The following is a 23,429-nucleotide window of genomic DNA, read 5'->3' as shown; positions in this document are numbered from 1 at the left end:
CAAAGTTCCTGGACTGGCACCTGAAGTGTAAGACTGATAATCTTACCTTCATGTAATAAAAATGATTGATTTACGATAAAGTGCAGAAAGGGGATGATGATGATGATGATGATGATATCAGGCAGAGCTATTTCCTTGTACATTCTCATACAAATATTCCCCCAATTAAAGTTTTTTACATTTTTCATCACCCCAGTTAAAGTTTAAAAATTTTCAGGGTCATTTGATGTGTCAAAAAAGCAAAAATTATGTCGTAATTATAATGCCGCGGCCCGCGCGCGATCGCGTGTGCCGCGCGAATGAAGAATAAAAACAGGTAAACAACTTATTAGGATATCAACTTATAGGATCCTTTATTAAGGATAAATTATATTCTTAACCTAAATTCAAGGCAGGTGCAGTGTAATTGACATTTTTGTTTAAGTGTCTTCCTTTAGGGTTAGTCTTAGTTTTCCTTTGAACAAAGACGTAATATTTACTTGTACAAATCAGGATACGCAGTTGACAAACGTTTGGAAACAATAAAGTTTTAATATCATCAAATTACGATGTTTAAAACATAACAATAGCAATATTTAAAGTTATAAAAAAGATGGTTTAAAAAGTTGTTATAAAAGTAGAAACAATTTTGCCGCAATCTATATGACAGTTGTTTTTAGTGATGCCATAGAAAAAAAGTGATAAAGTATGAAAAAAAAACCAAACCCAACATTTAGGAAAAAAAATATTGTATGTTATTTTATACAAATTCAAAAATTCTATTTTCGTTTTTTTTTATTTACACATAAAATAATTTTAAAATGCTGTTTTTAAATCAAATAAAAAACAGATAACATAATATTGTTTGAAAAAATATAAAAATATTTTTAGTGAAATCATTGAAAATAGGTAAAAAAAAAAAGCATTGACAATTTCAACTTTTATAAGTTTTTTTCCGTTCCGTTTTTCCGTTTTTACAATTTTTCTGGAAGTATATTTACACTATATTTTTTTTTTTTTTTTTAATTTATTTTTAAATTTTAAATTTATTTTTGCACCACAACAGGCCAGGAGGCCCAAATACAGTGGTGAATTACATCACAGAACACCCAGGCTTGAGAAAATACACATTTTAATTTTTGTGTTCTCACCGGGAATCGAACCCGGAACCTTTCGTGTGTGAGTCAAGCGTCTTGACCACTACACCACGGAGGCCGCCAACTTGTATATGCCATATTGTAACAAATCAATTTTATTTTTATGTAATTCCTATTTTTTCCATACATTTTTCGTTTCCTCACTTTGGTGTTTTCCTCAGTTTTACACTTTTTTTTCTTGCTTTTTTGAAAAACGTTAAAAGGGGGTTTTACGTACATCCAAGAAAATCCAAGTCCAAGAAAACCGGGCACATCTGTGGCATCTGTAATTTTTTACACGGGGTATCACATGTTATAAAACCGGTAAATTTTCATCCAGGATATAACCCCATAAATTGTGTGCCATACAAGATAGCCTCCTGCGACATGTCTGTTTGGCGCACCAAGCTGTTTAGTCTCCGAGCTTCCTCAGTAACAATTCTGTTATTGATGACTTTAGATTCCTTGTGGTCCACTAAATTCATGTTAGCCATTAGTGATCCAACATCATCACCATTCTGGTCAAACAGGATTACATATACATCGTCGATTTCTACAGACCTGGAAAAATAAAACAATTTAGGTAAATAGTCCAGTTATTAGTGAGACAACTCCAAGCATCCGAGAATCTGTTAGCGCATGTTTGAGTGATTACGCAACATTTATCGTAATGCTATTTACATAAATTATTAAATAATAAAGTAGACTCTTTTAACCTACTCTCCAAAATTAATCTTAAAGTCCCCTTTCGCGTGACAAGAAATAAGTATTTATTCCATCTGCCAGTCTGTAGCACTAACTATGCACAACACTCTTTCCTCTATCATTCTTGTTATAACTATAATGTTTTTTTTCATCTATTGATATATTTTACATACCCCTTAATTTATTTTAAAATAAATTAAGACTTATTATTTCTGGCTGCGATATGATCCCACTTACTATTTAATGATGCACACTTCTGAACACTTACTCCCACACTAATACACATAAACACACATTTACACTTACTCTCATACAAATACACATAAACACATCCTTTTGTTGTAACACAATTTAATAATATGTATGATTTTTATTTAGAAACTTTGCTGGTCTGTCTTTAAACTGTATTTTTTTAAAAATGTTATTATTTCATTGTCGACTGTTTGTTTCTTTAAAATAAATAAATATTTAAGTTATTTCGTTCACTAGAAACATAAATAAAATTATTTTCAATTATGAAGTTAACGGTAATTGTCTTGTACGGAAAAACGAGCTGAGAGATTTAGGTGTGATTATGGATGAAAAACTCTTATTTGATTACCATATTCAGGCGTCTATAAATAAAGCCTACAGAAATCTGGGCTTTATTATACGCACCACTCAACCATTCAAATCAACCGCATCCCTCAAAATCTTATATGATGCATACGTTTGCAGCCATCTTGAGTTGGCATCTGTTGTTTGGAATCCTCGATATACAATTTATATATCACAACAAGATAGAATACAGAATAGATTCCTTAAACTTCTGGATTGTAAATCTCTTACATATTTTGACTCGTATGAAGACTCTTCTTCTTTTCATAGTTTAACTTCCCTTACTAAACGTAGAAACATTTCTGATCTGTCTTTCCTCTTCAAAATTATAAACAATTTTATCGATAGTCCATATCTCTCGGAGAGTATTTCAATCAATCGTCCTGTAAAGTCAACACGACAAGTTTATTTTTTTTATAATTCATTGCCCAAAAAAAATTATGTTTAAAACTCATTTATTTATCGTAGCTGCTCCAAATTTAATTTACTTTGTATATATATCGCCGGTGATACTGCAATACCGCATAACTAGCAATAGATTTTTTCGGCAGGGGAACCGAGCGTTCTGTTAATATATTACTTACAAATTTATTCAACCAAAAATACCAATAAGGTATCAGAAAAACTATCATTATTTAGACTATCGGCTCTCAGTCCCTATAATGAATTTATGGCGGCTAAACATTTACGTAAAAAAAACAGGTATTGCTGTATCACTGAAGCTATATTCTTTAGGCATTTCCCATTTTAGAAAAATTTCAATAAATAATAATGACTTACATCACTACAGCGTGCAACTGTAGATCTACCACAAGGCTGAAAAGAGCTTTCATAGCATCTTCAGCCTTGGGAGAATTGAGAGGCAAAGAGATATTGTCGACAACAAAACGGACAGCTTGCTGGGGGATCTGCGCAAACACCAAGTCCAACCTTCCGACCTGAGAATGTTGTATGGTAGCCTGATTCCCAAAGTCTATATACAGCACCTGAAGCATTCAAATTGATTAAAAGATTAGTAAAAAGCATCAAAAATGGCCTAACCTGACCCCAAGGTACAGTATATATCATATAACTTTACGTTAGGGCTTTAGAATGACTATGATTAAATACATATATGTCGTTTGATAAAAAAATATATGGAATTTATGTACATTTTAAAAACCCTTACTTTTTCCTCGATGTTAATGTTGTCCCCGTTAATATATATACGAGGATAGGTCTAAAAGTTTGCAGAATGAAAGGTTCCCAGGGGGTGGGGGGTACTTATATACATAAATATATAAACTTATTGAAAAAGTTAAAAACCTTATATTAGAGATTGATTGATGAAATAACTTGAACAAGCTGTCCAGGTTCGAGGTCGTCTTCAATTGACTTTTTGCCATCTCTAAACAGATTAAACCATTTAAAAATCATGGTTTTCCCAGGACAAGAGTTCCCGTAAACTGCTGACATTACTTTCAAAATGAACATCATTTTGGTATGTCGAAGGTCAGTGCAAGATGGATGCTGAGAATGCCTATCCTGCTTCAAAAGCGACAGGAGTTGAGAGGTCCCGTGACTTTTTAAATCTCTGCAGAGACAATAAAAATAATGTTTTTGATCGGATTGTTGCTGTAAATGATAAAGGGGTTTGTAAAAAAAAACACAGTATGAGCCTGAATTGAAACCATATTCCCTGCAGTGACATAAAAAGGCCACACTACCCCCTAAGAAGTTAATGCTATCGCAATCGGCCGCAAAGGACATGGCTACTCTTTTTAAGGATGCAGATGGTATCCGGTAGATTGACAACAAAAAAAATGGTGTCACTAAAACCGTTACATACTACTCTAATCTACTAAAGTAGTAAAAAGAAGCTCTGAAGAAAAAAATTAGAGGAAAATTGACCAAAGGCATCTTGCTTCTCCAGGACAACGCACCCGTACATAAGAGCAATGTTGCATTGACTGCTCTTCACAAATGTAGGTTCCGAATACTAAACCACCCTGTCTGCAGGCAAAAAATTGGACCCGGCTAATTACTTATTCTCAAATTAAAAAAAAATAAAATTTACGGGTGATGAAGAAGTCAAGTCAGCAATATCAGCCTATTTTTAAGACAAATACTAAAAATATTTTTTTAAGGGTATAAATAAAGAAATTTAAAAATCTGAAAAAATTATACATGTTAAAGGATAATATACTAAAAACTAAAAATATTACCATCTTTCTATTTACCCCCTTCCCCTTTATTCTGTGCATTTTTAAACCTCCCCTCATACGATATACATACTTAATGGGATATGATTATATTTGAGCCCGGAACACCAATCTCAAGATATCTTACATCTATTTCATTGTCTCCGACTTCAATGACCCGTCCTCTGTACCAAAGTCCATCTTCGGGATAGAAGGCGGCGACCAGCTCCCCGATACCGGGAAGCTCGTCCTGAGTATCGAAAGTCTTCAGGGACTTCAAGGCCGCGGCACAATTCATCTTCTGCGACAGTTCCTTCAGTTCTTTAGGCACTCTGAGGGGATCAGCAGATTCTAAAAATAATAATTGAAAATTAGACCAGGCACAATGACAAATATATTTTATATCGTCTACCATATTTTTTATGTTTGCCCAGCACTATGTTCAAACGTTTGTAGATAAGAATTAGATTGATTGACAGATGGTAAATAACAGTGATGAATAACTCTCTTCTTCTTCTTCTTTCTGTGCCATATCAGGTCTCCCCGACGTTGGCGATCACTCTAGAGTAGGCATTCCGGTCCTGCGCCAACTGGAACAGCGCCTCAACTCCGCGCACTCCCGTCCAGTCGCGGATGTTTCTCAGCCAGGACATCAACTCTCTCCGCTGTTGAATAAAGGCCTCTTCTAAATGTCTCCATTATTTTCTATCGAGGCAATGTCATCGACCCATCTTTTCTGTGGCTTTCCAACACTCTTCTGTTTACCCATGGTCTCCACTTTATTATTCTGAGTGTCCACCTGCCATCATTTTGCTTCGCCAAGTGTCCTGCCCACTGGCATTTTAATTTTGCTGTACGATCCATAATATCTACGACTCCGGTTCGGCACCTAATTTCTTCATTTCTTATTCTGTCTCATAGACATACACCGAGCATGTCTTTCCATGGATCATTTGCGTGCATTTTAGTTTCTGGCTACTTTTCTGTGTTAAAGACACAGTTTCTAGTTCATATGTCATCAACTGGTAATATACACGATTCATAGACTTTTCTTTTTAAGCATACTGGGACTTATTTATTTCCGAAAATGTACTTTATTTACTTCTTTATTTACATTTAAGTCGAGATTGAAATGTCACTATCTAAATATTTAAATGTTATTTTATCCTTCTTCTTTCCTTCCCATCCCCTCTCCTCTCTTCATAGTGTAGTGTTCATTTTTTTAAATATATATATATTTATTTTTGTTAATCTTTTTTTTTAATGTTTGTATAAAATTGTAAGATTCAATATGTCCATGTATTTATAATTTTCTCAAACTGAACGGTTTGGGTAGGTAGGAAGAAATTGCCTTAAGGCAATATATACTTTTTTATATACTTATTTTTGCACCACAACAGGCCAGGAGGCCCAATTACAGTGGTGAATTACATCATAGAACACCCAGGCTTGAGAAAAATCACATTTTAATTTTTGTGTTCTCACCGGGAATCAAACCCGGAACCTTCCGTGCGTGAGTCAAGCGTCTTGACCACTACACCACGGAGGTCGCCATAATATGCCCGCCCTTATGTGTATATATATTGTATATGTATATAAAGTGTCAAATAAATAAATACTTTAGCTTGTTGAAAGCAGCCCAACATAGCCCGATTCTTCTTGTTAACTCCGCTGTCTGGTTATCTTTACCAAGTTTGACTTTGTGTCCTAGGTATATGTATTCATCAACCACTTTGATTTTATTATTGTTAATGAGAATGTCTTTCCTCATTGGACGCATAAATCTTAGATTTATTAACCTTTTTTTCACTAAGCATCCAAAAATTACACATGATCCGAACGGGGAATCAAACGACCCCAGCGCCTACTTGTATATAGCGTCACGAGAATAAAAAGTTGGAAGTGTTTATGATCGTGCAATAATTTATTTATGTTTTCACGTTCACATATTTTACTTATTCTTGTATTTTATTCATTTTTGTTAGTTTGCTGAATGCTAGAGTACATAAAGTGAAATCGAGCCTTGTATTATTTATGTCCTTTTTTTGTTTTAATATTAAACGATCTGAAAATTCAAAAACAAAAACAGGAAAATTCTTATTTCTATTATTTTCACGATTACCAAAAATAGAGGGCAAATAGCTGTAATAATAATTGAGTTATCGAATTAAAATCTCGGTCCTTCTTCGGTCCGGCTAGGTTAGTATTCATTTCCAAACCAATCCTTTTTGAAGCCTCGTGTTATTCCATAATCATTACGGGGATTACGACCTAATAAAACACTGACATAATTAGTCCACATGTAACATTTTCACTAGAAACTTGAAGCCTCTAATGTATAAGACAAAACCTTGAAATTGCCGGAATCAATGAGACAGATGTTGGAAAAAGTAGAGAGAAATTTTCGTAAACGGCAACAAAAATGGACATCCAATTTAATTTTTCATCATCGAAAATTGTCATTACTCGAATAGTGTACTTTTTCATGCATAAAACACAGTTTTAGGCATGTTATATTCTTAATGACGGCGGTCAGTGCTAAATAAGCTCCTGACACCACTCCAATCTGTATATCTATTGTGACAGAGGAATGTTATAAAATTTCTATGTAGGTTTACTAAAAAATATTTTTTAACGCGAAATTGGCAGAGTACTGTTTTTTTGTTTAAATTCCCACCTTCCACGCCGGACCCTGTAAATATAAATGTTATTAATCTCCTTAATAAGATATTTTTTATTATTTTCTTACCGGTCGACTCTCCGTTGGGTAGTATATGTCCAAAGAAAGAACAATAAGATTTCACAATGGTCATCCCAACGCGAACACATGAATCCGGAACAGGTAAAACCATTTGCTGAGTTGTGTTAACTATTACAGGAATCTTCTTTATTGTCCAACCATCTGAAAAAATTTATAAACTGAAGTTATAAAAACGAATGTACAAACAAGGTACGCAGAGAGGATAGAACGCCATATCACTCTATCTTGGCATACAGACCTCGCTTCCTCTACATTCATTTATCTTCTCACGCACGCATGCCGATTATTCCTACTTTTGACATGTCCATGAAAGAGAAAAAAGTCCATATTTAACCAAATAATATTTTCCTTCCGTTGAAGCATGCTCAGGGGCATAAAATAAAAAACATTTTAATCAATTTCCTTTAGAAATAAAAAGTATTGAATGTATAAAAGTATTCAACAACAAAAACAATAAATCATAACGCCGTTTCCCCGTAGGGGTAGGTAGAGAGGATAGAACGCCATAACACTATCTTGGCATACAGACCTCGCTTCCTCTACATTCATACATCTTCTCATGCACGCACGCCGGTTATTCCTACTTTAGACATGTCCATCTTCAAGTATCTGATGGACTTGATCGTGCCATGTCTTTCTCGGTCTTCCTCGTTTTCTGCATCCATCAACATTCGCATCGTAGATCCTTTTAGCCATTCTTTCGCTGTCCATTCGCTCTACATGTCCAAACCAATGCAGCACCTCTTTCTTGATTCTGTCGATAATGCATGTCTCAGCCTTACACACTTCACGGATCTCGACATTCGTGCACCCATCATACATCGTTTTACCACACATTCGCCTGAGGGATCGCATATCGACAGCATTCAGCCTACTTTCATCATCATTTTTCCGATTCCATACTTCGCTTCCATATATTAGAGTTGGCACTAGAACTCCATTGTGAACTGCTAGTTTAGCCTCCTGCAATAAACATTTGTTTGCCAAAGTAGATTTCAGTGCACCGTTCACGCTGTTCCCGGAACTCACCCTCCTTTCAATATCTTTCTCGGTCTTTTTATCTCTAGTAAACATACTTCCCAGGTACACAAATTCTTCTACTTGATTCAGAATATCTCCATTCACACTGATCTCACATTTAGTTATATTTTCATCCCTTTCAAAAACCATTACTTTTGATTATCAACATTCATAAGCAAATCGCTTTTCTTGCATACATCTTAGACTTTTGTTACCAAGAATTGCAGGTCTTCTTTGCTGCTAGCAAGAAGCACGGCATCATCCGCATACAGAAGACAGTTAACAGTTATATCACTCATTTTTGCTCCCATTCTTAAATCTTTCAGTTCTTTCATACAGTTATCGATATTTAAAACAAAATATTTAATACTAAAGTGATCACCTAACAAGCGTAATAATCTAACTCGTAATAATAACCAAAATTTTCCACATAATATTATTCAACGTAAAATACAGTAATGTGTTCCACGCCGAAAAATTAGTAAAAGAGAACCTTTATTTAAGCAAAATTACACGATGGTTCTTTACTTAAGGGAGTGCGGATACTATCCGTGGTTGCACCCGTCTGACTTCATACTGGGAATGCTTGGCTACAATAGGTTGGAGGAAAAACTAAATGCACACTTGCTTATGTATTTTTTCCGATTAATCCGTGGTATTACGACCAACATAGGTGTAATGGAGAGTATTTTTCTTTATGTTCCCGATGACTACCTTAGACATAGGTAGCTTAAGCTGTTTTATCTTCCTGCTTGCAGAACTTGCTTGTAGGAAGAGCAATGTCTTTACTCAACCGTACCACTTCGGATATTGACATCTTTCATATTAGTGAAAAAAGTTCAGAGAGGATAGCATCCTTTATAATAGAGATACAGTAAAACCCCTTGTTTTACGTTCTTCAAGGGACCAACAAAAAAGTGTAAAACTGAGGAAAATGCTAAAGTGATAAAATGAAAAATGTTTGGAAAAAATCAAATTACATGAAAATATAAGTATTGTAGACTATACTAAATATACAGCAGAAGAATTGTAAAAACTGTCATCATTGGGGATTATGAATATTTACCTATGATTTAATTAAAAATCTTTTATATTTTTTCAATCAATACCTATGTGTTGTTTTTTATTGAAATTTTGAAAAAACTTATTTTAATTTAACCTTAAAAACACAAAAAAAAATTGAATTAGCATAAAATGCACACAATGATTTTTTCCCTAAACATTAGGAAATTTTATTAATATGGTATCACGTTTTTTAGTATGGCACCACAAAATTTGAACTGTCATCTACATTGCAGTAAAATTGTTTCACACATTTATAATAACTGTTAAAACTATCTTCTTTTCGCATTATGTTTATAACTTCAGACAATATTTCTATTGCCACATTTTTAAACTTTTCGCATCCTAATGTATTCTTCCCAAACATGCGTCAACTGCACGTCACAATTTAGTAAAATGACAAAATTAGACACTTAAACAAAATGGTCAATTACACTGCACCTACTTTGAATTTAGTTTGAGATAATAATTTACACATTTTTTTATTTACTTAAATTTTATTCTCCGTTCACGCAGCGGAGCGCGGCTCGTTGTCTTTTGACAGATCAAAGAGTTTGAAAAAAATTCTACGTAAAACCGGGGTGGGGTTATGAACACTTAAAAAACGTTAATTGGGGGGAATATTTTAATGAAAATTGTATGGAAAAAATGGGACCTAAACATTTCGGCGTAAAAAGAGGGAAAACATAAAATTAAGGAATGTAAAAACGAGGTTTTACTGTAGTTATTTTGTTTGATGGGCAATTCTAATTTTAGAAAACAAATAAACTAGTTTAGTCTTAAACAAAGTGTTTTTTATTTAATATGTAATTAATAATATCTCACAATACATTTAATGCTAAAATGATAATTAATGTAGCTGATTTTTCAACAAGAATTAGGTACTATGCCAACAGTAGAAATTATGTAATCAACAATATATTCGTATCCAAAAAAATCCAGATTTAACTCTCTGGGGATATGCCTAGACTCTTGTATTGTGTATTAGTTCCTTGATAAATATAGATATTATAAAACAACTGATAATAAAATAGTGTGGGAAGTTGCCAATAATTGCTTATGTGAATAATTCATCCCTATTTGACATTCTTATTCTTATTCTTAGAGGTGGGGGTCAGTGCTGTGCAAGCTCCTGACGTCACTGCGGCTTGAGAAGATCTATTGCGACGGGTCCCCGTGAACAGTTCTCGCCCTCCAAGCCCGGGTCTATAAAGAGCCCGGCTACTGTGTAGAAGGCGAGAGTTTACATTTTGCTAAATCTCCCCCTCCAAGCCCAGATCCGTAAAGTATCGGGCTATTAGGTAGGGGGCGATCTCTTTAACATCCTCGGGTTTAACCAGTGGTCCCTCGAGGATGAGGCTCCTTTTATGATGTAAAGCATCACATTCACATGGAATCTGTATAGGTGTTTCCTCATCTGCACTGCAGAATCTACATCTAGAAGTTTTTTGGAAAGGTTCATTCCGGAACCTATTGTGCATACATGATTAAGCAGAATTCAATTTTTTTGAACTTTTGTATTTATGAATAGTTGTTTTAGCTTGTGTATGTAGATAAAATTTCAAGTTCTTCATTGTGAAATCGAGATTAGCGTACAGTTTGTTTACATTTATAGATTATTATTATTATTCGTTTTAGGCAGGCAGCCTTTGCTGATGCGCCTATATCTCATGTACTGCTTTTTGTCTGCATTCTTCTTCCTTCAAAAAAGCATTCTAACAGTTTTTAACTGGTTGACCGAAATGCAGACAGTAATCTAAGGTTAATTTTTATTTAGTGCTGCAATGTTCTTGTACTGTGGTGTCATGTAAATTTTCTACTAAGTTCTTCAGTGTTAAGTTGAGATTAGCCTATAGTTCGTTTGTTTACATTTGTAGATCATGCAGACAGTATAGTTTAAGGTTAATTTTAGATAGTGCTGTGGTGTTCTTGTTATATCACGTTAGTTACATTTGTTTTCGAGATGTGTGTATGCTTGATGTACCACAGAAACGTAGCCAGGCAAGCTCTTTATGTAAATTGAACTCACTCTTGTTCAACAGCACGTGTTTCTTCTTGCAATTGGAGCCCTTAAAGCAAGCGGTGGCTGGCGGCCCTTTGTAATGTTCACACACCTCAGCTTCGTCATTGGCGTAGAAGCCTTGTGCCGCTATGCAAAGGTTTACATTCTCCTCTTCGGCTCCCATGGGCTGATCTGGACAAAGAAACAATAATAACCATCAATTTGTATTTAAAATGTGCTTTTAAATTGAAAAATAATATAAAACACACTTTCTTCTATCCACAAATTATGATTTTAAAACACGAAGAAAATAAATATACAATAAAACCGAGGCCAGATAAAATCGCGTAAAAAGGCACGCTACTTTTGTAAAGCCGGCCTTCCGAGCACGGAAACGGGGAGCGCTTTAACGCGCTTACGGCACTTAACCAGTTAATATCATTTTCAACTAATATTTTGTATACTGGCTGATTATGGCGTTTTATAAATTTTCGTAGCCTAACCAGTCAGTTAAATGGTTAATACCCGATTTCAGCCGATTAAACAGATGTTTGACATCTTTTTGAAGCACAATTTTATGACTTTCTATATTTTTTATTTATTTGGGCCAGAATTACAAGCCAGAACACCCAGGCTTGAAAAAAATAACATTTAATTTTTCTTTTCTCACCGGCAATTGAACCCGGAACCTTCCATATCGTTCAGTTTCTGGCACAAGTTGGCAACTACATTTTACTAGTTATGAGATATTTCACTTTTAAAGTTAAAAGCTCATTCCAAATCAACAATTCGAATAAAACTGCAAGTCGAACATTATAAAATATTATTTCTTGTATTTATAAAATATGAAATATTTTCATTTACTTTTTCAACAAAGATTACATGATGTCATTTATGAAGTTTTCACATTTTTCCAAAATTTGTATCAGAAACCTGACGATATGTAAGTCAAGTGTCTTAACCCACTACACCACAGAGTAAATAATGTCAATGATATATTTTTATTTATTAGACATTTTGTGTGTACTTCATTTTATTTTTTTTACATTTACATTTACATTTTTTTTTTTTTTGCACCACAACAGGCCAGGAGGCCTAATTACAGTGGTGAATTACATCACAGAGCACCCAGGCTTGAGAAAAATCACATTTTAATTTTTGTGTTCTCACCGGGAATCGAACCCGGAACCTTCCGTGTGAGAGTCAAGCGTCTTGACCACTACACCACGGAGGCCGCCAGGCCTTCTTCTTCTTCTTCTTCAGCCTTATTCTCTCTACTGCTGAATGGCGGCCTCTTCCAAACGTCTCCATTCCTTCCTATCACCCGCTTTCATCATCCATGTTTTACCGGCAATAGAGGCAATGTCGTCGACCAATCTTTTCTGTGGCCTTCCGACACTTCTTTTGTTTGCTCGGTGTCTCCATGGTCTCCACTTTATTATTCTGGGTGTCCACCTGCTTACTTGTGTACTTACTATATAATATTATGTATATAATAAATATACACATATTTCTATTTAGCAATGGCAAAACAAGAGTATAAAGTTGACAACAAATAATTAATATTTCTAATAATATTTTTAAAAAAACGTACTTACTTAACAAATCGTAATCAACGTCATCGGATGGCTGTACACTATCTCTTGTAACAGATGCCCGTGGTGTAACTGTCATGTTAGATATATGTGAACCACTGACATTGTTAGCGTCGCCCCCACTGGGATACAGTAAAATATTTTGGGTTTCTTCTCCGGATTCCAGCTCTTGAGTGGAATCGATTGGTTCTTCTTTAACAGCTGGAACGTGTTTTTCCAAACACAGAGATTGATTCGAAGATTGCCTTGCATGATCCTTGATTACTAGTTGCAAATTTATAGTGACAGAGTCCACGCGAAGAATTACACCGTTCGATCCACCATTTCTAAAAACAAATTGAGATTTCAAAATACTAATGGGTTTGACAAGACTTGAAAGAAATACAAACTAAAATGAGTATAAATGCCACAGCTTTTAATAAAGGTGTGGTATTTTATATTGGAGTTTATGATATTTTTTTAAAAGTAATATTTGCATATTTTAATTTAAAAACATGTGTACCAGTCTATTTTTCCTAGATTAATACACATTATTATTATTATTAATGATAATAATACACTAGCAGCTATTAAGCTGATGCGTGTATATCAAGTGTACAAGTGTACGTGGTTGTTAAACATTATAAATTGATGTGTGCATCTAGGTGGTTTTTAAACACATTAACTGAACTAGCACCAATCACTTTCTCGGGAAGGCCATTCCATTTCTCCACGACTCGGTTTGTCAGGAAGTTCTTCCTGGGGTTGGATGAGAAGGAGGTAGTGTTAAGTTTCAATGAATGACGGTTTCATGTTTATAGTTAATTTATCAATTTTTGGCTACTTTGGACGTGTAGTTTTTGACGGACAAACTAGTAAGACGCATTTTTGTGTGATTGGAAAATTTTCGCAAGCTACAAAGTTAACAAGATTCATAGCGAGACATGTTCGGATGTTTATTGTACAGCGCCGTCAAGCTGATTTTCACAAAAATGGCACTATATAAATTATCAAGAATAAAACAATAGATAGTCTTGAACTTACATTTCATCAACACATATTTCACATTTCTTCAGCAAAGTTTTTCTTTTCATGAACTTTATCGCTTTATTTGACCAAATGTTGGTTTTTTCATCCGCAGGACAAATCTAGATGGACAAAAAAACAAATGAATATTACAGTTAAAAAAATGCATGAAGTTGCGCAAATCATAATGTCGTCAGGTTTCTGGTACAAGTTGGTAATTTGACTAGTTGTGAGATTACAAAATATTTTTATTGTCTTTTTAAACAAAGATTATTTTATGCTATTTATGAAGACATCTCACCCTACGAAAATTTGTAGTTATCAACTTGTGCCAGAAACCCGAAGATATATAATATATTTTTTAATTATTGTATAAATTGTTATTATAAATACATATTTTATTTGTTAGAAAGCCATGTTCCATATCTCTAAAAAGAAGTGGAGATGTATGCAGTGCTTTGATGCTTTTTATGTCAATTTTTAATTTATTGTATCAAGCATGGATTAGAAAGATTTCACAAAAAGGACAGTTGTTTTGTATTTATCTGGAATCCACTCATTAAAATCGTTTTCTTTTTTTTCAAATAAATATCACAAATACAGGGTGTATGGGTTTACCATACATTCTGTATACATTGGCGTTATTGGACGAATATTTTATTTAAAAAAATATTATCATTTAATTAAAATTTTCTCCTTTTTCTACTTTCCCTTTAAAATGTTCTCCATCTCTGTTGTAATATAAAATGTCAATTAATTAACTCCCTATAGGGTAGAAGTTTTTGTCTACAAACATTACTCCGCGGTGGAAGTTGGATATCATTACAGAAATTCTGACTTTTTTTACAGCTGCCCTGAACACGGACTGAGTGCTGCAATGGAACCAGTATCGCAAGTTCTTCAGCCAAGAGATGCGCCTTCTTCCTGCTCTGCATCTTCCTTCAATCCTTCCTTGCAGAATGACTTGCAAAATGTTATATTTTTCGACTCTCATCACATGCCCTGAGTACTCAAGTTTTCTTCAGTAATATCATAGTTTCGGACTCCGTCCACCCGGGAGATTTTTAATATCACATTTCAACTGATTCAATATTTTTTAAGTGGCTTGGAAGTGTCCACTTTTCGACGCCGCAAAAAAGTACTAAGAAGACATAACATTGTTCATTGCGAATTTTGAAATAATTATACTCTATTTGCAATAATTAAAATTTTCACTTGGTTGAAGTGGCATCACACATATTTTTTTTTACCATGGTATTCAAATATATATGTAACTTTACATTAAAGTGAGTTAATTAGTTGCATATTTTTTTTACTGAAAAGGGACTTACCAAATAAAGATGACATAAGTAAGCACACGGAGGATCTAAAAACTGCACATCCAGAGGACGTAAACTTGAAACTAAAACACAGCTCTTCATTCCTTTGTCCAAAAAGAAAACATTCAACTCGTCTTTAGCTTCCTGTAAAATGTTTAAAAATGTACAATGTATTTTAGTTCAAAGCTTTGCCATAATTTCACACAAACAACTAATAAAATAAAATTTATAAAAAAAAATCTTGTTTATTATGCATCAAACATATTATGGAAAATGATAATAAAGAATAAACATTTATATGTACATCGGTAACATTTTATTGGTTTTCAATAAATATTTTTAAACGCCATATTATGAAAGAGGAAATTCAGTGATTTATGAAAAAAAAAAAAATGTTAGTAGACTATCAAACTAAGCCAACTTTTTATTTATTTCAATTTTATGAATCCGTACTATCATCACTACAATTTTTTTGAGTTTCGAAATTTTTTGATTACTCACTAGTTCTCTGATCTGAGTTGTCCTAATCGGTGGGTTGGTTTCTCAAAAATTGTAAATCTATCACAATACTCTAAATACTGTAAATCTATCATTAGTTGATTTAGTAGAACTTGTGACGCCATTAAAATTAGTTCATTTTTATTAATTTTTTCATACATTTTAGAGAAACTTCGCCATACAATGAAATGCTCCAATTTTTACCATGTAAGAAAAAAATTATTATATGCAATTTCCCGTAACATTGAACTTCCTCATTGAGACGAGATCTTGACTTTTCATGTAAGTATATCAAGATTTAAACATTTACTAAATTAGTTTCCTTATTAGTTGGGTTTTTTAAAAACTTAAAATTAATTCAACAAAGTAAGACCTGATTTAGGGTACTATTTGCAAACCCGGCAAAATCCATCTTTCTCTATTTTGAGCAAATCGCAATAAACTGATACAATACTTAACTTTAACTTTTTTTTAAAACTTAATTTTTTTATTATAATCAGTAAATATTTTACATGTAAGCAGTGGTGACATAAGCATGATTATGTCAAGAAACAGTAGTGAAATAATTAATTTAAATTATACATTCCAACTTTACAACACTCAAGTAGAGGTTGCCATGTTTGCAACGGACCCGACAATTTAAAAGTCAAGTTATTACAAATAAAGCCGTATTTTTAACTAGCAATGTTATGATTATTGTAAAAAATTGTATTCTGAATAAGTTTCAATTAATATCTCACTTTTTTCAGATTTAGGATTTTGCCGGGTTTGCAAGTAGTACCCTCATTTGTAATAACACACACGAGACCTATGTACAGTATATTTGGCCACAAAGAGTGAGTATTCTAAAAATATAAACTTATGCATATGTTTTTTAAATAAAAAATTAATATTTGCTTTCTTATCCAAATTCATGGCTATTTTTACATATGATGTAAAGTACAAAGTATTTAAAAATAGGAATTATTGTAGTAGACCTGGGTTTGAGCCTCAGACCTTTGGTCCTTGATCTCTTAATAACCCAAAACTGAACTGATTTAAAAAAGCATTAGAATTTTTGTTCCGGTGACAGCACGTTTTACTTTCTTCAAAAATAGTTATAGTACTTGTATACCATACGTCCGAAGACAGCAGGTAAAACTAGGCACTTTGGATGGTCCTAGCTCTTATAAAAGACCATTTATAAAAAAAAAAACAAAAGTTAGGGACACGCCGATGGTGGATATCTATGTGTGAAAAAAAAACATTGCTCTAGTGCTTTTATCCAGGGAGAAAATACAGGAATACGGTTGTATGAAGTAAAGTCAGACTGCGCATCCTCTTGGTACTAAATATTTTAAGGATGTATAAGATTTTTTACTTACATTTGACTTATCAACAACCATAACACGTGACCAATCATTATTGTGTAGGCACGCGTAATACAGCTGTGTACATTCATGAGAATTTGCATATGTTTGTTCATTTCTGTTATAGAATGTGGCTAATCTCTTTTTCAAGCTGCAAAGAATGAATAAACAGTTTTTTTAAAAGTACTCCAAAATCTGTTAGATGTTTCTCGCACCTTTATAGATTACATATTTAAAGTAAAAAAATACATCCACGCTGGAAAGGAAAAGGTTACCAAGCGACATGTAGCAACTTTACAGAAGAGCCGATCAAAGTTTTTTTTTTTATTAATAAAGGATCTCATATTTAAAAATTTTATTTCAATTATGTAGGAATCACGCCAAAATAATACGTATTCATGAGATTTTGATATTGATTTAAAAAAAACAAATAGCTTTAATTGGCTCGTCTCTAAAGTTGCTTCGAGTCGCTTGGTAACTTTTTCCTTTCCAGCGTCGACATATTTTTCAATAAATATTTCTGTGGCTTGGATCTAAAATAGCCAATGTGTTAAATCACAATTTAACAGGATAGTAATATAGCATGAATGATGTTATCATTAAGAGTTTGAAACAAATATGTCATTTTTTACCGAGTATATAAAGTAGAGGGGTTGCTACTTAAGTTTTAAGATATGGCAACACCAGTGTGAATATGTCAAATCTGACATCGTCATTGTAAAGTTTGCCATTTTTAATGGTAAACGTACTCAGAACGTTTTGTCATATGAGTGATATTTCTGTTGTTTACAGATACTTGAAAAATTAATTTTGTTAAAAAAATGGAACTAAATCGTGAACATTTTCGTGCGATGATTTTGTATGACTTTCGATGTGACCAACGATTTTGATGTAAACCAACAGTGTGCCGATCAACTCGCTGCGGCTTTTGGTGATGAAGCACCATTTTGAGCCACCGTGTTTCGCTAGTTTTCTGAATTCAATCGTAGTCGCACTTCGTTTCTGAATTTCTGCTCTACAAGATATTGCGTTTGCTTTAATATTACATATATTATGTTATTTGATTTTGAAGCCTTTGAAATGGAAAATCAAGTGAAGTGAGCATTTTTGACACCTTCTTCTGTTCGTGTTCGATCGAGAGAATAAAGGAGAAATGCATTAATGACTAATTTGCTGTAATTTTTTTTTGTTGTGTCCTCCTTATTCTCTTAACACCCAATATATAAAACTAATATGTTTTAAGTGTGTAAAAATTTAAAATAATTATTAAATTAATTAATTATATAATATAATATTAGATTACATAGAGACATGAGGACGATACTGAAATGTGGCAGATATACAAAGATTCAACATAATGTTGACATTTAAAGCAAAAGATTTATTTTAATACATTAGTATTAATATTCAAAATCAAAAGAAAATTATTATTTATATCACTACAGAGATGGGTAGAATTTTTGTTTCAAGATTATGGATATTCGAGCGTTTACAGGGCTTATGACCTGTCATAGGTTGGGTTCAAGTGGCCACTTTTATGTAGAATTCTACAACATTCCCCATTCCGCTTATTAGCGAATATCCATATCGGTGACATTTTTGGTTTTAGTATATATGTCATGAAACAGGGAAAGCTTTCGCTAGCGCGTTTGGAGCGCCATCTATGTATTTGATATTGAGGTTAAGTATTAAAGCAAATTACTTTATTTATGTAGCTAAGACTCTATCCGAGTTAAATTAATTACTAGTAATCGCTTGCAGATGGCTCTGCAATTTTATTTACTTAATTTAAAATTCTACCCATCTCTGTAGTGATATAAATAATAATATACCTACTCTCCCTTGGGATAAAAAACCCAGAATTGTGTGTGTATAAATATGTAAATATATATACATACCAAAAATAATATTGTGCAAAAGAAAATTGTTGCCCGAATACATGTTCAACGTAATAATGAAATTCATCGCTATCCTACGAGGAAAGGTGAATGTTTCAGACTCCCAAAAATAAAAATCAAGGCAACTTAGAACAATCTGTACCATAAAGGACTTGAGATGTTTAATGAGCTGCCGAAAGAGATTAGGGATGCTGGGCATATCGCATCGTTTCGTGGGATGACGGTGGTTTTTGTTAAAAACAAACATTCATATAGGTAACTAGAGTGTCATTAGAAAACGTCTGAATTAAATAAAAATGTATTTTTGTATATAATAATATAATACTAGTTGTTAAAATTTATATTTTGTACAGCTATCTAAATAAACTACATTACATTACAGAATTAAATAAAACAAATTGATAAATTTTCATTTTAGAAATAGGAGATTTGCGATATAGTCGAACTTGGTTATAACGATCACGGAAATAGCGAGATCTCGGATATAATGTTGAAACATCAGATGACATTCTAGTTTGTGGCTTTTTACAAACATTTATTCACTTTTATAATGAGCTCTTTCTCAGACATACGGAACAAATTAATGTCAACAGTTTCTTCAATTATTTAAAAACATCATTTTTGAAATAAGAACCTAAGTAATAAAATCCAAATAGGGGACTAACTTTCTGCCAATGCCGCTGGCCGTTGGTATCGGTTTACGTTTATGATACTATGTAAGTGTCTAAGTACCTAATTGATGTTTTTGCCGACGGCATTGACAAAGTATCACACATATGGGTTAAATTGCGTGTAAAATCCAAGCTTTGTGAACTAAGTAAGCACAGGCTCGGCACCTCATTACAATTTACTACTTCTTTTGTAGTTTATAAATGATATCCTAGTTTCGGGGGTTTTGACAATGTTTTTTCTTAATGTTCTATGGTCAATGCATAATGAACATTACAAGTGGATGATGTCAAATAAGTTAAAGCCTTACCATTGAATTGTAAACATGACTACTAACAGAATTGTTTCAATTTGCAAAAAAGTGGAAATTATTTGTAAAATGGAACATGGCGCGAAATGTGTTGAAGTGTGTAAAAAGTTTTCTTTATCCGTCTCACATTGTCAACATTGTGAACGAATAAATACGAATGTTAATTTATCTGAATTTGAAATTTAGAAGCTGGTATTTTTGTAAGCAATTTTTATAATTTTCAATGGTGACAATGGCAATTGGATTTAAAAAACCTTTCTTTGGTATAACGAGTAATGCTTATAATGAGCAAATTCAGTCAGTCCCGTCTTCCTCGTAATAACCAAGTTCGACAGTAGTTTGAATGGAGTTACATAATTTATTTATTTATACATGGCATTTCTGCCATTTATGTTATGTATTATTGAAAGTGTTTATTGAATAAGAATACAATATGAGGTATTAATACATACATATATACATATAAACAAAAATTTACATATATATTCTCAGAGGTTTTAGATATAATGATTTCCAATAAAATAACTAATTATATTACACAAATCCTAACTATTTTAACCTGATCTATTGATGTTGATTTCCTGTTTTTAGCAAGAGTATATAGGTAAATGAAATATTTTCGAATATGAGGATTCATTGCCAGTGTTTTGTACTCTATTAATAAGTGAATTATATTGAACTACAGTTTAAGAATTTTGACAATAAAATAGAGTACATGTTTTGCTCAACCTAGGCAGTTCACAGAAGGAATTCAACTTCAATAAATAAGGGGTATCGAACATTGGTTTTGTTATAAAATATACTATGCAGATATGAAATAAAAGCAGACCTTTCGCCATCTTTGTCCATAGTTACATAGAAAGTAGATGGAGTTTCTATATGACTCACAATACATTCTAGAGACTTCTTTTTCAATAGTGCGGGAGGTGGAGGAATATACAGTTGCACTAAAAACAATTACAAATAAGTATTTCTTTGCTATTTTTATTTTACTATGCATAGTTACAAAATAATCATCCAATAAAATCATGTTAAAACATCTTTAAATACTCAACAGATGCTATAAAAAGATACTCAAACTATTTAAAATTGTGTATAATAAAGATAATATTTTTTTAAACAAAAAATTCACAAAATTAATTTAATTTGAGTATTATTAAAATCACTAATTCTTTAATTGTATAAAACATTTAACAATGAAAAAGGAAAATTATGCAGTCCAAATTAATAAATGACTACTCTTTGTCCAGGCTGATGAAGTATACAGTCCTGTGCCTGAAATAGAACCAGAATCCTGGATGAGTGTTTTCAACTCGGTAACTGCTCTCGGATAAAAATCCTGGATAAGAAAATCTAGTGGAGATATGTTTGCCTCGTTGTGAAGTGGTTGGCGCGTTCGCCTACTATTCTTGAGGACCTAGATTTAATCTACTGGCAGGGTGGGCATGAAATATTGATTTTAAAGGTTCTTCAAACTACAATATTTCATTGTTCCTGGAGCGAAAGACTGATCACCTTCTTTACACATAACAGATGATCGAAAAAATTATTTAAAAAATGGTCGAACGCTCCATTCGGTTTACTAATGCAGTGCCCTATGTACCACTGGGTGCAAAAAAGGGGAATGATGAATCTTTCATGAGTTTTTCTGTTAATAATAATTAAATATAAGATAATTTCTTTTAAAAAAATAATTTATTTCTTTTAACGTCTTATTTCTAAATGTGAAAATGTAGAAGAACTAGACACCATTTTGAATAATTCATACGGTAAGAATTTTGACAAAAACAAAAGAATGCTATGTGAAATATAAACAATACATTAGAGAGTTGTTTAAAAGTATTGCCCGTGCAAATATATCATTTATAGGGCTAACAATTTTTTTAAATCAGAAGTCCACATTTAGTCGAGAACAAATAGCATGTGGAAACACAAGAACACATTTTTAAAATTTAAGTATTAGACACAAATAAATAATGGAATTATGGGTTTAAATTACCGTTTTCGATTGCTGGTCTGCAGATTGATGTTTTCTCACAGGCGAAATCATTGGAAATCAACAATGTATTGATTAAATTACCATTTATAGTTAGTAAGATGCCATAGGACATGTTGACTCTGGAATATTACAATTATGAAAAATGTTTATATGACGTGTATAGAAGACAAAATGTCCATTTTGTGCAATTATTGATAAACAACAAAAATGCTTAAATTAAAAACAACTTTTTAAAAACTATACCAGTCTGCTGAGGTTGCGAGAGCGATGAAACCGGTTGTTGATCTAACTGAATAGATTGGTATCACCCTATCATTTAATTAAAAAAGGTACTTTCACCACAAAATCATTATTCTTTTATAAATAAGAAGTTTTGAAAATACAAGCTTATTTAAATCGAAATTGACTGATTTTTGTAATTAAATACACTAGTATAAATATTTTGGTAAATGATTTTATTTATTTATTTATTTATTTATTTATTTATTTACGGACAAAGTCCATTATAAACATTACAATTAAAAGAAATTTTTACAAAGGAATAAAAAAATATAAGGAACAGAAATAAGCAGCAAAGACAGATGATAGATTTTTTAGATTAAGTAAAAAGCATAGGCTAACTATACAGATTCTTTAGCTGATTTGTAAAGAAAGACATCCTTACACCATAATAATCAAGATCTTGATGATCGTTCACCCGCCTGATCATTCTGGGCAAAGGCGACTGTGCACCATAATTGGTCCTGTAGTGACCGAGGAAAAGCATTTCATTATTTCTTAGTCTACGGGTGGGAACGTTAAAAAGAATCTTTTGCAAAATTTCAGGGGCATCAATGAGACAGTTCATAATTTTATACATGCAGATTATATCTGCAATGCATCTGCGTTTTTCAAGACTTGATATGCTTAAAAACCTCTCCATATCAGAATATGAATAGTCTCCTCTTTCCAATCCCATCTTCCATGCAATTTTTCTTATAAAACGATGTTGAACTGATTCAAGGCGCTTGATATGAACAGCATAATGAGGGGACCAGATTACAGATGCATATTCAAGAATAGGGCGAACTAAAGAGCAATAAAGTGTTTTAAGTGTAAGCATACTTTGGAAATCAGACGTAGTTCTATTAATAAAGCCTAAAATTTTTAAGGATCTGTTTACTATATTATCAAAGTGTTCCAGAAAAGTTAGTTTATTATCTAGGATCACTCCAAGATCTCTTATAGAGGTGACAATCGAAAGAACTTGGCCATTTTATATAAATATAACAAAAAAGTGTGTGATATAAATAACTGATAAAAAAAACTCCCTCTCTAAACACGAGTACCTTGCTCTATTAGAGAG

General features: G+C 32.8%; 1 protein-coding gene across 2 annotated transcripts in view; it reads right to left on the bottom strand.

Annotated features, from left to right (window-relative positions):
- Positions 1-1,264: 1,264 nt before the first annotated feature.
- LOC148276227 (tudor domain-containing protein 6-like) overlaps positions 1,265-23,429 on the bottom strand; it is a 31,593-nt gene continuing 9,428 nt past the window's right edge. The window contains exons 9-19 of one of the 2 annotated variants that reach the window (XM_088234552.1): positions 22,085-22,203; positions 20,915-21,032; positions 17,224-17,359; positions 15,374-15,505; positions 14,061-14,164; positions 13,041-13,363; positions 11,470-11,634; positions 7,347-7,499; positions 4,746-4,948; positions 3,198-3,403; positions 1,265-1,676 (exon numbers count right to left, since the gene is read on the bottom strand). In XM_088234552.1, coding sequence (XP_088090678.1) covers positions 1,448-1,676; positions 3,198-3,403; positions 4,746-4,948; positions 7,347-7,499; positions 11,470-11,634; positions 13,041-13,363; positions 14,061-14,164; positions 15,374-15,505; positions 17,224-17,359; positions 20,915-21,032; positions 22,085-22,203 — 1,888 coding nt within the window. In that variant the 3' untranslated portion in view covers positions 1,265-1,447. Of the gene's footprint in view, positions 1,677-2,663; positions 2,801-3,197; positions 3,404-4,745; positions 4,949-7,346; positions 7,500-11,469; positions 11,635-13,040; positions 13,364-14,060; positions 14,165-15,373; positions 15,506-17,223; positions 17,360-20,914; positions 21,033-22,084; positions 22,204-23,429 lie in introns of those variants that run through there. The other variant, XM_088234553.1, reaches the window with a different exon arrangement.

Source organism: Micrasema longulum, unplaced genomic scaffold, assembly GCF_059751315.1.
Source record: "Micrasema longulum isolate JH-2025_06_02 unplaced genomic scaffold, ASM5975131v1 h1tg001258l, whole genome shotgun sequence".
NCBI classification, from domain to species: domain Eukaryota; kingdom Metazoa; phylum Arthropoda; class Insecta; order Trichoptera; family Brachycentridae; genus Micrasema; species Micrasema longulum.
Note: the sequence above shows the minus strand (reverse complement) of the source record. Positions and strands in the feature narration are given on the sequence as shown.